General features: G+C 40.0%; 1 protein-coding gene and 1 long non-coding RNA gene across 14 annotated transcripts in view; one reads left to right on the top strand and one right to left on the bottom strand.

The window, feature by feature from the left end:
• The window catches only part of HERC6 (HECT and RLD domain containing E3 ubiquitin protein ligase family member 6), a 66,472-nt gene that overhangs the window by 2,195 nt on the left and 50,364 nt on the right, over positions 1–13,913 (bottom strand). For both annotated transcript variants that reach the window (XM_001160851.6, XM_016951853.3), the window contains 7 exons: positions 12,168–12,338; positions 9,639–9,782; positions 5,055–5,221; positions 3,975–4,041; positions 3,165–3,235; positions 830–1,013; positions 637–739 (listed from right to left, as the gene is read on the bottom strand). In XM_001160851.6, the coding sequence (XP_001160851.3) occupies positions 637–739; positions 830–1,013; positions 3,165–3,235; positions 3,975–4,041; positions 5,055–5,221; positions 9,639–9,782; positions 12,168–12,338 (907 nt within the window). The remainder of the gene's footprint in view (positions 1–636; positions 740–829; positions 1,014–3,164; positions 3,236–3,974; positions 4,042–5,054; positions 5,222–9,638; positions 9,783–12,167; positions 12,339–13,913) is intronic.
• Positions 1–13,913, top strand: part of LOC104006130 (uncharacterized) — a 45,580-nt gene that overhangs the window by 16,114 nt on the left and 15,553 nt on the right. Inside the window, exons 1-2 of one of the 12 annotated variants that reach the window (XR_001717029.4) lie at positions 3,184–3,271; positions 4,192–4,479. The exons of 10 other annotated variants lie outside the window; for them this stretch is intronic. This is a non-coding gene — a long non-coding RNA (uncharacterized LOC104006130). Of the gene's footprint in view, positions 1–3,183; positions 3,272–4,191; positions 4,480–13,913 lie in introns of those variants that run through there. One more of the 12 variants, XR_001717031.4, reaches the window with a different exon arrangement.

Below are 13,913 nucleotides of genomic sequence, written 5' to 3'. Positions count from 1 at the left end.
AAAAGAGTCCTCAGCAGAACTTCCCTTCTAACAAAAAGCAGTCCAAGAAATCACTTCTTTTCTAACAAAGAGCAGCCTGGAATATCGGGCTGCAAACATAGATAAGAAGGCTGGAAGCTAGCACGGGGGAATGCCAGCAGCTCCACCAATAGAAAGGGCAACCTGGGACCAGGCATGTCCACCATGGGGGTTCCACCTCCCCCCTTTTTTAGCACATGCACAGTAAGAAAGAAATAAGCACCATGGAGTAGCTACCCACCTGTATAATCAAAGATTGGGGTAGGGGCTGCCAGAGATTCGTGCCCTATGCAGATGGTACACCTGCCCTATGTAGATCAGACACCACCTCCTCACTAGCTCATCTATAAAAAACCCTGCATTTCACCACAAATCAGCAACTCATTTTTCTGGGACCCCTCTCTGTAGCAGAGAGCTATTCTCTTTTCGCCTATTAAGTTTCTGCTCTATACCTCACCCTTTGTGTGTGTCCATGTCCTTGATCTCCATGGCTGTGAGACAAAGAACCTTGGGTGTCACCCCAGACAATGAGGCCACTTCAATGGCTTCATTCTAAACAAGACTGTACCTTTTTAAAAGATACATAATTATGTGTCCATCTAGTACCACAGTACTTACAGAGGAATTTTTTCTTTTCATCCAAGGTTAGTTTGTGGAAAGCCTTCCAAAACAACTGTATAGTAGGATGTGATTTTTGGTATCCTTGCTCATACTTTGAATTCTTGAGAGAAAGAGGGAGAAAAATGATTTGAGTGGGGTGGAATATATAGAAGTTGTTCGGAAAAATTGGGGCACTTTAGGTATCACCTACCTGTTCAAACTGTTTCCAGTCATAATCAGTATTTCCAATGATTGCTGTCATTAGTTCTTCAGGGTAGAAATGTCTAAGTATCTCCTTCTCACAGACTGTATAAAATCCTCTCTGAAATTCCTCATAAACTGCTTTTACAGAGACGTTGAAAATGTAATCAATATACTTAGAAACATAGTCTCTCCTTGAGGGAAGCAAAAAAAAAAAAGGAAAGAAAAGAAAAGGCCAATGACTAAAAGATTTTATACTTTGTTCTTTTTACTATTTCTATTGAGAAGGAAAAGTAAATTACTTCTATATAGCACAAGAATGTTGTATTGTGACCAAAACCTGGTCAGCTAGAAGAAAGAAATTTAGAAAATATAATCAGAAGGTTTAAAACTATTTGGCTCACTTTCCTCACTGCAGTCAGGAGGATTTTTTTAAAACATGAATCTGAATATGTCATTCTCTTGCTTAAAGTCTTTCAAAGGCTTCCCATTGCCCTTGGGGTAAATTCCAAACCTCCTTAGCAGGGATCAACAGGCCTTCCCAAGCCTAGCTCCTCCCTCAATTATCTGACCTTGCCAGTCTCAGCAAGGGGCCTCTTCCCACTTCCATTTTCTTTCTTTCTTTCTTTCTTTCTTTCTTTCTTTCTTTCTTTCTTTCTTTCTTTCTTTCTTTCTTTCTTTCTTTCTTTCCTTTCCCTTCCCTTTCCCTTCCCTTTTCTTTCTTTCTTCTTTCTTTCTCTTTCCTTTCTTTTCCTTTCTTTTTCTTTCTTTTTTTTAAGAGATGGGGTCTACCTGTGTTGCCCAGGCTGGACTTGGACTCCTGGCCTCAAGCGAACCTCCCGCCACAGCCTCCTGAGTAGGTGAGACTACAAGTATGCACCATGGTGCCCAGCTCCCACTTCCATTTTCACTTCTGGCCATACTGACCTTTAGTTCATAGGTCTTGTCTCTCTTTTGTAGTTAGGCCACAGAATGCAGCATTTCTTCTTTACCTGATAACTTCTACCATCCATTAGATTTCAATATAAGTAAGACTTTCTCAGGGTTGATCCTTTTGTTCCTTTGCTTGTCCCCTCTCACAACACGTCACTTTGTGAAAATTATTCCTGCAAGGTCTGTCTTATACTACAGGATGTAATTTCTACTAAATGATTAATTTCCTGATGGCAGGGTTGCTACTGGAGGCATTTCCATCAGAGACATGATTGTCTCCCACACTTTGGGCAGCCTTTGTGGACTAGCCTATCTAAATCAACTCTTGTCTGCCTTCCCCTGTAACCATTGGTGTGCTGGTAAATATCTAACAACCAGCTCTCTGAAAAGGAGTGGGAGGGGAGGGGACACACATTTGCAGCATTGGCGAATTTCTGTGGTGTTAATATTCCCACCGTGGCTGATTTTCAGCTACTAATACTTTGATAATAAACTCTTAACATTTTTGAAAATTTAACAATCAGCTCTCACAAGCTGGTACTAGTGAGCTCCAGCATACCACCACCTGGAACTCCCTAGTTTCTTAATCAGTTTTAATTTTCTTCAGAGTGCTCATCCTTATCTGACATTATATTACATAATAATTCATTTGTGGCCAGGTGCGGTGGCTCACCCTTGTAATCCCAGTACTTTGGGAGGCTGAGGTGTGAGGACTGCCTGAGCTCAGGAATTCAAGACCAGCCTGGGCAGCATGGCAAGACTCCATCTCTATTAAAAATAATAATGATTCATTTGTGTATTGTCTTTCTGCCCCACTGGAATTTAAGCTCCAAATTTTGTCTGTCTTTTTGACTACTGTATCTCCAGCACCTAGAATAGAGTCTGGTACAGAATACGGGCTCAAAAATATTTGCTAAATGAATAAATAGTAAAAAGAGCTACAAAGGAAATATTGAACCCTGAATTCTTTCTCCTTTTCTTTTATCTTAAAAGCTTCTTTTTTCTAAAAGATTAGGAGCTAAAACAATCACCTGAGAAGCTAAAATGCTTTTTTTTTTTTTTTTTTTTGAGACACAGTCTCACTCTGTTGCCCAGGCTTGAGTGCAGTTGCGCAATCCCGGCTCACTGCAACCTCCACTTCCTGGGTTCAAGCAATCCTCAGCCTCCTGAGTAGCTGAGACTACAGGCATGTGCCACCACACCTGGCTAATTTTTGTAGTAGAGACGGGGTTTCGCCATGTTGGGCAGGTTGGCCTTGAACTCCTGACCTCAAGTGATCCACCCGCCTCAGCCTCCCAAATTGCTGGGATTACAGGTGTGAACCATATTTAAAAATACATTTTAAAAGAATAGTGATACAACATTTTATGTACAGTATATTCAAAACAGATATTCTAGCTGTCAAAACTTACTTGTTGGTTTGGTCCACAGGTATGGAGATCCCATTTGGAATTAAGTCAACATCATTTTGGTCCCAGTGTATCTGTAACCAAAATGTATTCAGGTACCAAATATCAAAGTAAGTTTGAATAATCAACCACCCATAATATCTTTATTGCCAATACATTTTCCCCTGTGTAACTGAAAATAACTTGGAGCTAAATAATTTTTTATGTAGTTCAGCCTTTTAAATACATGTGAAAGCAAAAAAGCCTACCCTAGTACATGTTGTACATTACTTTCATGCCTAAATTATCATTTAGTTGTTAAATTATTTACACTAGTTGAATAATCACCATAGCTTCACTTTATTTGAGAGTATATAGACATGAGAAGAAGATAAGGGGAAAGTCTTGTGGTACAGAAATAAAATGTCTTTTAAAAAAGGGATCCCAGGGGCCAGGCACAATGGCTTATCCCTGTAATCCTAGCACTTTGGGAGGCTGAGACAGGTGGATCACTTGAGGCCAGGAGTTAGAGACCAGCCTGGCCAAGATAGCAAAAACCCATCTCTACAAAGAATACAAAAATTAGCCAGGCATGGTGTCGCATGCCCATAGTCCCAGCTACTCAGGAGGCTGAGGTAGGAGAATCACTTGAACCCAGGAGGCGGAGGCTGCAGTGAGCCGAGATCGCGCCATTGTACTCCAGCCTGGGTGACAGAGTGAGACTCTGCCTCAATAAAAAAAAAAGGGGATCCCAAATTTAAGATACTATAATAAAAATTATTTTTTAGAAACAGATTAAAGCTAAACTATAATTTGGCTTTCATTAGTACTCACAGAAAAGCGTATGCAGAGCGCATCTCCAATGTCATCAGCATCATCATCTAGAACTTCTTGCAAACTCCTAATGAAGATTTTGGTTTTAAAAATTATATTTATTGATCTTATAAAGTTTCACAAGTAATTTTCAATGGAAAAAGTTGTGAACAATATAGAAATGTATAAAATATAATATAAATTTCCTAACCTCCATCTTCTCATTCCCTTTCCCTAGAGTTTACCTCTATTTACAGTTTGATTTGTTGGACCATTGTTACCACATAGACACTGCTACATCTTCATGGAAATTACAAAAATGAGCTGTTTCCTCTAGACAGTGATTCTGAATCAGGGATGACTTTGTCCCCTAGGGGTCATTCAGCAAAGCCTGGAGACATCTTTGGTTGTCACACTTGGAGGGAAGGTTGCTACTGGCATCCAGTGGGTGTGACCCCATATGCTGCTAAACATCCCACAATGCCCAGGACAGTCTCCCACAACAAAGAATTAAACAGGCCAAAAGGTCAGTATTGCCAAGGCTGAGAACCCCTGCTCCAGCACACATCTAGCCAATATATTCTTACACTAACAGTACACGAGAAGAGAGTCCTTTCCCCCAATTTTTTGCCAACACTGTAAGAAAAACTTTTTAACAAGTGTCAATCTGTAAGTAGAAAAATGATATCTCATTTTTATTTATTCCCTCAATTACTAGTTAGGGTGAGCATATTTTCAGTTTTTTTATTAGACTTACACGCACACACACACACACACCCTTGTATAGTCATAAATATTTATATGTGTGATGATGCACATATATATTGGGCTCTCTGAAGCAACTGTTTCCACCTGGATAAAGTCAAGAGACCAGGCCAGAACTCCTGTTTCTTCCACTTGTTAATAATTAGAGGAACACTCAGCTTTCCTCCATTTTGAAGGTTTACTCAATTATAAATCATGCTAAAATTCAAATTCCTCTCAAGAGCATACATTATTGAAATTGAAGACCGTATCTGTCTCTCTGTGTGTAAGATTATTTATGCCTAAACAACTGAGACTTACTAGATACAGTCCTGAAAAAACGTTATATTTACTTACTTCCCCAACCGAGGACTGAGTTCTTTTAAATCTTCCAATGATGGCTTTTGGTCCAGAAGTTTCTTATACAGAGCCAGTGGGAAAGGAAGGTTAGCAACATTTAAATTGAATAAGGAGAGTCCACACAGTATTCCAAAGAGGAAATATCTTTTCTTCTCAGGTTTAGGCTAGAAAAGAAGAAAAAAATCCCTAAGGTATTATAAATAATTAGTAATACAAAGGGATAATTAGATTAGTAAAAAAAAATGTGGTTCCCTTTTCTGAAAGTCAAAAATTAAAAACAAAATGGGCTTCCAGAAAATAAAAATGTGAAGTTCTTCTACAGATTATAATACATTACATTTCTTCCATAATTTTGAATACAAATTGATAGTTCAGAACATTAAATAAATGAATTCATTTTATCTGGAACGTTAAAAAATATGCTCAGACAGCTTTATATAATCAGGTTTTCACAATTTAATTTTATAGTCTTTCCCTTCAGATTCATGTAGAATAATGACACTGAGAAAGGAAGGGTGCACTTTATACATTTATTGGTCACCAGGCATATTAGATGAGCCTCGCATGAGTGGCAGCCCCTTTGGCAATGCAGCCCCACAACTTGGGTGTGCTTAGAGGGATGAGCATATGGGTCAGGGAGGGTGACTGACGCTGGGGACCAAGAGGGTAGGTAGAAGAAAGAAGGGGAAGAAGGAAAGAGGCCTGGTGAAGTTGGCATGTCTTGTCTGCACTTGTAGTCCTTGGTGAGAGAAAACACTGGCTCCATCTATCCAGGCCATTATTGCAGCACAGTAGATCAACAGCCTGAAAATTTTGGGATTCAATTCCAATGCCAACCTTACTGTTAGTGGGTGCATGACTTTGGGCCACTCACATAATATTCTATGGTACAGTCTAGTTGCCATATTTATTTATTTAATTGTGAAAATAAATTCTAAAATTGCATTTAAATTTTGAAAGTAAGTTCTAAGTACAATACAAGTAATCGACAAAGGGGTCCCCTGAAACCTAATCAGTCTTCTTTCCCATAATTTGTAATATGTCCCTTGGTTATAGCTGATTTCATCTCTTCACTGAGCCATACACAAATCAGGGTGTTTTGTTTTGTTTTGTTTTGTTTGTCTCTGTGTTTTATCCAGCAGTATAGCATAATGCTTAAGAGTAAGAGCTCTGGGATTAGACAATCCTGAACTCATATCCTGGCTTGATCACTTACTAGTTTTCTGTCATTGGCTGATTTATTTAATCTCTCTAAACCTCAGTTTCTTCATCTGTACCTCATAAGGTTGGTACCTCCTCTCCATCCCCAACCTGTGTCTCTTTAGTTCATTTCATCCCATCTCCTCTCCATCCCCAACCTGTGTCTCTTTAGTTCATTTCATCCCATTCCTTAACCTTCAACCTCAGGCCTTCGCCTCTCCATTATACTTTCAAATGCAATCACTTCAGTCCCCTCTTGATTTATTTCTCTCCTAACCAAGAATCCCTTAAGTTTGTATAGTGCCCTAAAGCCTTCATGGTACTTTCAGATACCTTACTTTGTTTTGTTTTCACAACAGCCCTGCAAAGCAGGCAGAGCAGAAATTATGACGTCCGTTTTCTAGGTGAGGAAACCGAAATCTCAGAGAGGCTAAATGACACACCCACCATCACTGAAGATTAGAACTCTAGGCTTCTGATCCCACATCAGTGCTTCCTTCCCCATCCTGTCATGCTTCTCAAAAACTATTACATATTAAGTCAGCAATCTATAACTTAGAGCCAATTGGTAAAGTTTCTGGTGTGTTGATCCTATTGCTACAACTACATCTATAGAGTTTCAGGAGGAAAGGGATTATGTCATGTAATAATTTGAATATCCCACAATATTTAATACAATGTAGGAACCTCAAGAAACATTAAATAAATGCTTGCTGATTGACCAACAAAAAATCGTACCATTGGCACACCTTAGCCATTCCTATATTTTAGAGGGTCCATTTGTTCTCAAAAAGATACAAAACACCTTTCAGTATTTTTTCACATGTATTCATCTTTCTCCTCCTCCTGCCTGTCCTTTCTGCCATTTGGAAGAACAATTTGGAAGTTTATGGGAAAGGGGACTAATAAATATGCCTTAGTTCATTTTCTGTTGCTTATAACAGAATATCTGAAACTGGGTAATTTATAAAGAAAAGGAATGTATTTCTTAGAGTTCTGGAGGCTGGGAAGTCCAAGACTGAGCAGTTGTATCTGGTGAGGGCCTTCTTGCTGATGAGAACTCTGCAGAGTCCTGAGGCTGCACAGGGCATCACATGGTGAGGGGGCTGAGTGTCCTAGCTCAGGTTTCTCTTCCCCTTCTTACAAAGCCACCAGTTCCACTCCCATGATAACCCATTAATCCATTACTCATTAATCCATGAGTGGATTAATCTATTCATGAGGGCAGAACTCTCATGACCCAAGTACCTCTAAAGGACACCTTTTCAAGGCTACCACATTGGGGATTAAGTTTTAACATGAATTTCAGGGAGGGTGGGGCATTCAAACCATAACACAATAGAAGCTCAACATGTGATTCTTTTTAGAACTGTAATCTGAAAATCCAAAATCTGAAATGCTCTAAAATCAGAAACTTTTTGAGTGCCAACATGATGCCACAAGTGGGAAGTTCCACTCATAAGTATTTAATACGAACTTTGTTTCATGCACAAAATTATTTAAAATATTGTATGAAATTACAATTTCATACACAGATTAAATGATCTGTGTTACTAATACAGAAATGAAGACAAATGTTTTTGTTACTTTTCTTTTTTGAGATGGAGTCTCGCTCTGTCGCCCAGGCTGGAGGGCAGTGGTGCGATCTTGGCTCACTGCAACCTCTGCCTCCCAGGTTCAAGCAGTTCTCCTGCCTCAGCCTCCCGAGTAGCTGGGACTACAGGCTCGTGCCACCACACCCGGCTAATTTTTTGTATTTTTAGTAGAGATAGGGTTTCACCATGCTAGCCAGGATGGTCTCGATTTCCTGACCTGGTGATCTGCCTGCCTCAATTTTTTTGTTACTTTAAGAAAGAAAATGTTTATACTTTAAGGACCTTTACAAAAATATAATAATTACAGACATGAATCACCTTTTTTATTTTTCTTTTTTCCTTTTTAAGCACCTTTTATTTTTGAAACAGAGTATCACTCTGTCGCCCAGGCTGGAGTGCTATGGCGCAATCTCAGCTCACTGCAACCTCTGCCTCTTAGGTTCAAGTGATTCTCCTGCCTCAGCCTCCCAAGTAGCTGGGATTACAGGCACGCACCACCACACCTGGCTAATTTTTGTATTTTTAGTAGAGACAGTGTTTCGCCAGGTTGGCCAGGCTGGCCAGGCTGGTCTCGAATTCCTGACCTCAAGTAATCCCCCCACCTCGGCCTCCCAAAGTGCTGGTATTACAGGTGTGAGCCACCGCACCTGGCCATGAATCACCTGTTTTTGTTTTTCTTTTTTTTTTTGAGCCGGAGTCTCAAAAAAGGGATACTGAGATTCTGCTCAGTATCCCTATGTGAAAGGCTTGGGACCAGCAGTGTTTCAGATCTCAGAGTTTTTCAGACTTGGAACATTTGCATAAACACAGTGAGATATCTTGGGGATAGGACCGAAGTCTAAACACAAAATTCATTTATATTAATAGTTCGTATACACCTTATACACATAGCCTGAAGGTAATTTCAAACAATATTTTAAATAATTTTGTGCATGAAACAAAGTTCGTATTAAATACTTATGAGTGGAATTTCCCACTTGTGGCATCATGTTGGCACTCAAAAAGTTTCCAATTTTAGAGCATTTCAGATTTTGGATTTTCAGATTACAGGATGCTCAGCATGTACTACAATTTGTTTACCTGCTCTCCTACTGATGGATATGTAGGTTATTTCCTAAATTTTGAGAAGCAGTAATCTAAAGTGTTTTAAATTAGGACAGAAATGACTGATAGAATCCTAGAGATAATTTTTCATTCTTAAAAGGTGATTCAGCTGAGTGTGGTGGCTCACACCTGTAATCCCAACACTCTGGGAGGCCGAGGCAGGTGGATCACTTGAGGTCAGGAGTTTGAGACCAGCCTGGCCAACGTGGCAAAATGCCGTCTCTACTAAAAATACAAAAATTAGCCTGGTGTGACATACACCTGTAGTCTCAGCTACTCAAGCAATCCTCCCACCTCAGTGTCTCAAAATCCTGGAATTACAGGTGTGAACCACCAGGCTGAGCCAAGCTGGACACCTTAAATATATGCAGTTTATTATTTCTCAAGTATAATTTATTAAAACCATTAAAAATGTAACGTGCATGTGAATCACCTAAGGATCTTATAAAATACATGCTCTGATTCAGTAGGTGTAGAGTAGGGCCTCAGATTCTGCCTTTCTAACAGCTCCCCAAGTGACGCCATAGCTGCTGCTCTGTGAACCATACGAGTACTACTCAAAATATGAGTAGCAAAGCTCTATATGACCTAATTTTACACCACTATCTATGGTGTTAATGTTGCAGTATATGGGGTGCCTTTTCTGTTCTGGGGGAAAAAAAAAAAAAAAGAAAAGACTTACCTTGGCAGGAAACCACATGCAGGAACCCATTTCAGGATACATGAACATTCCATATTCTGGCTTGGTCATCTCTTCAAACATACAGTGGAAGAACTCTGAACTAACCCCTCCAGACTCAGGACAAATTTCATTAATAAATTCAACCTAAGGAAAGAGAACATAGTCCCAGATCCTTACTTAAAATACAATGTTTTGAGCTTTATGGAAGTTTTAAACCTCTAACGACCATTCCTGCAGCCTCTAGAATTATTAGAATCACATAGCCCTTACCTCCTTGCAATCTGTCTTCCCTCAGTTTGCTGCTGAGCAGTGAAGGCCATGAATCTATTTATTCTCAGATTGTTGTGTGCATCCTTTACACTGCTACATGGACCAAGTGAAGGGGGACTGTAGCAAGACTTAGCATTCACCAGTTACATTGACCAGTATCTCAAACCAAATTTTGATGTTCTTCAAACCCGTGGGCCCCTAAATTCCCTGATTATTCTATCTTGTTGTCCATCTCATCATTCAGACTTCACAACCTTGGCTGGCTCCAGTCAACAAGTATTTGGTTTCTCCTGTCTCTACTCTTATTTGGGCTTCTGCAAAACAGCCCTCCCAGTCTGCCTGGGCATGAGACCTTTGCAGGAACCAGCAGAGCAGATTGCCCATAGCTCTCAAATGAGAAATCAGCATTAACCAGTCCCTCTATTTATTTATTTATTTATTTATTTATTTATTTGAGATGGAGTCTCACTCTGCTGCCCAGGCTGGAGTGCAATGGCACGATCTCAGCTTACTGCAATCTCCACCTCCTGGGTTCAAGCCATTCTCATGCCTCAGCCTCCCGAGTAGCTGAGATTACAGGCACCCACCACCGCACCCAGCTAGTTTTTGTATTTTGGGGCAGTCTGGTTTCAAACTCCTGACCTCAGGTGGTAATCTGCCCACCTCAGCCCCCACAAAGTGCTGGGATTACAGGTGTGAGCCACCGCACCTGGCCCCAGTCCCTCTTTTTAAAAGCTTTCTCTACCTTTGGACTTTATGGCTATGTACTATCTTGGTTTTCCCCCATGTCTCTTAACTATTTCTTTTCTACATCCTTTTTTGGGTAATTTACTTTTATCTTTTAATGATAAGCACCACTAATTTTTGTTGCTTAGATTTTTGTTCTCTCTCTACTCTCTTTGCCTGGGAAATCTTATCTACTGCTGCTTCGATCAATAGACCATCATGTTGAAGGGCCTGCCCCACTTTCCCTTCTGAATATCTCAATAACAAATTAAGCCTACTTCTGATTTTCCTATTTCTGCTCATTTATACTAGCAAGTCTGTCCATGTCAAGACTCACTCATGATGGGCCCTGACAACCTTGCCCTTGTTCAGAGTCTGTATTTTTATTTGATCTGGCTTTAAGTTTACTTTTTTTTACCCCTTGGTCATCTCTCATAAGGGGAATACTTTTCTACTGATTTCTTTACAGTTAAGATTTAAAGAAAAATAGGCATGAAGGGAGACATACAACTAGAAAGCCTGGTTTATAAAGTAGTTTTTGTTTTCCATTGGAGTCACATGCTGGGAAAATCCCTTTTTTATCTGACTCCCACTTCCCAGGTTCTGATTTCTTCTCTAACAGCCCAACTCTTCCTCTCATGGCTGACATCGAGAAAATCCACTCCCTTCTGGACAGACTCCAGCTCTTACCTACAGAGTTAGTCATTATTCTGTAGCCTCAAGAGGGCAAATAACCTGAGTTACTACACAATAAAAACCCTGTAAGCACCCACAAAGGATAAAAGGAAGGATGGCTAGCATTGAAACTCATATAGTGGAAGGTCTTAAGTGATGAAACTAGAGCCAACATGTAGGAAAAGTATCCCTTCCTCTAGCAGTTTGATTGCATTATAGCCCCAATTCTTCACCCCTCTGTGATCCATGTCTTTTGCATATGACTTTGCAGTTCCTCCCACTGAAGAGGCTGTGTATATTTCCCTAGCCTTTGACTTAGGTTCAGCTTTATGACTGCTTTGACTAAAGCAATGTTTGGTCTTGCTATCTTGCACCTCTGGCACTACTGTGGGAAGAACATGCTTGCTCGCCCCAGGAGGAGAATGAAAGACATAGGAAGCAGAGCTAAATTGCTCCAGCCAGGCCTAGGTCAGCCAGTCCCTAGCCAACTCCCAGACATGTACACAAACTCAGATAAAATTTGCAAAGCCACCCAGATGAGTTCAGCCTAGATCAGCAGGTCCTCCACTGAACTGCAGATCTGTAAAATAAATTATTGTCATTTTGAGCCTTTACGTTTTGGGATGTTTCATTATGCAGCATTTTTGTAGTCATCAGTAACTAATAGTTAACTCATAGCCCAGTGTGCAGTTAAGCATCCTATTGCTATTCTCTGAAGGGTAAGAGGGGAATTCTGGAAACCAAAAGATTGATAACCATAGCTGCAAATGCAGGCTCTTTTAAGAGAGCATTTATTACATCATATGAATGCATCCCTCCCACAGAAGTAAAAATGTTCAATGAGACTTTTTACCGTACCACTAATACTTTGCAGAAGTCAGTAGCTTCAGCTTGACTTAATTGACGCAGAGCATCTTTAACCAGGCGACTTCGTCTGACTTTAAGTATAAATCTGGGTGATGGAGGAAATTCATCCTTTTTTTGCAGAATTGTTTCATGCATAGGCATGTATGCTTTATTTTCTGACATCTGGAAAAATAAATTTTTTAGTTGGCTTCTCCTTTTGACCTCATAGGAATCCCAAGGATTGTTTAATATTTCCAATAAACATTTTGTGTAGTATATACTTAATTCTGCCATTGCTATAAACACTCACATTGTAATTATTTAAGAAAACAGACAACATATCTGCCTTATGGAAGGTGAAGTGATTGTAGGACCAAAGAAACTATGGTTACCTAGGAATTGTGTACAGGAGATTAGTCAGCATGGATGAACAGCTAAGTTATTAAAAGCTATCTCAGATTATTTATTATAGTAAACATCATCCTTAAAGGCCATACTGGTATTCAACATGCTGAGACATTCATCCACCATCAGTCTTAAGACACAGAGCATTAGCATTGTAATCCTCAGGAATATAAAGACAGTATAAGAGCTCAGGGATAATGTGAGCTGTAGGAAAAAGACAGAAGACAGACTTCCTCAGAGAAGATCCACTCTTCTCTTTCCAATAACTATGATCCATCCATGGGAACTCTTTAAGAATATGCCACAGGTGGCCTCATTTTATATCTAACATTACTCCTGGTCACCCTAAATAGTACTTCTTTTAGCTTTTCTGATCACCCTAAGTACTTCTCTTTAGCTTTTCTGAATTCTCAACATTGTCTCACTATTTTAATCTCTGATCTTGTTTCTGTTGAACTTCTTTAGATTAGAAATCTAGTGTTGGACTTGCTATCCTTGCTTTGACCTTCAGCACTCCTCAAGGGCTTCAGTTACATCACAAGGACAATAAACGAGGATTTAGAACTCAAACCAATGTGGCCCTCATAGGGCCTGTCCTGAAATCGTGACAGCAAGACCAGAGGATAATAGCTATCCTACCCCAGGTTCCTAGGCTGGGTGTGTTTGCCCGCATTCACTCTCTACAAGCACTTCAGAGAAGTGTGCATATGGCCCTGGGGTTGGGAAATCCCTGCCCTGGGTATCTGCCACCATTATATACTAAGAAATTTGTCTGTTATTACTAGATTCTTCTGGTTTTTCTTTAAGATTTTTTTTTTTTAAGCACCAGATTTGTAGGGAAAAGGAACAAGTTCCATCTCTGTTCCTTTCTGGTGGTGGGTCATCACCTCCTGTGGCCCTGCAGAAGTCTGCAGGTCTGGGACATCCAGCAATACTGACTACTGAGCAACATGTTCCATGGGTCTGAGTTCCATGGGTTTGTGGCCAGCAATGTCCTCCACTGACTACAGCAGGGAGAGGTGTCTGTACCTTCTTTTACATAACCAAGAGCTAGATGGGAAACCTGCCTCTTAGCTTAATTTCCAGCTTCTCTACTCCGGTTCTCTGTATATTGGTTTTACCTTTTCACATTTACACATTTGAATTGGTGATCCACTTTGGAGCTTGCAGTTTTAACTATATCCATTATCTCTCCTTTGGAGAGCAGGATTGTAAAGTCAGCTTTCCAGCTTCACTCATAACAACTAAAAGTAAGAGTTTTCTTGTCCTCAGACTTTTCCTAGTCTTTCATAATGTGCAATCTGCCTGAGTCCATTATTCACTCAACCCTCGACTACTCACTAGCAGAATAGA

This window comes from Pan troglodytes, chromosome 3, assembly GCF_028858775.2.
Source record: "Pan troglodytes isolate AG18354 chromosome 3, NHGRI_mPanTro3-v2.0_pri, whole genome shotgun sequence".
Classification (NCBI taxonomy): domain Eukaryota; kingdom Metazoa; phylum Chordata; class Mammalia; order Primates; family Hominidae; genus Pan; species Pan troglodytes.
Note: the sequence above shows the minus strand (reverse complement) of the source record. Positions and strands in the feature narration are given on the sequence as shown.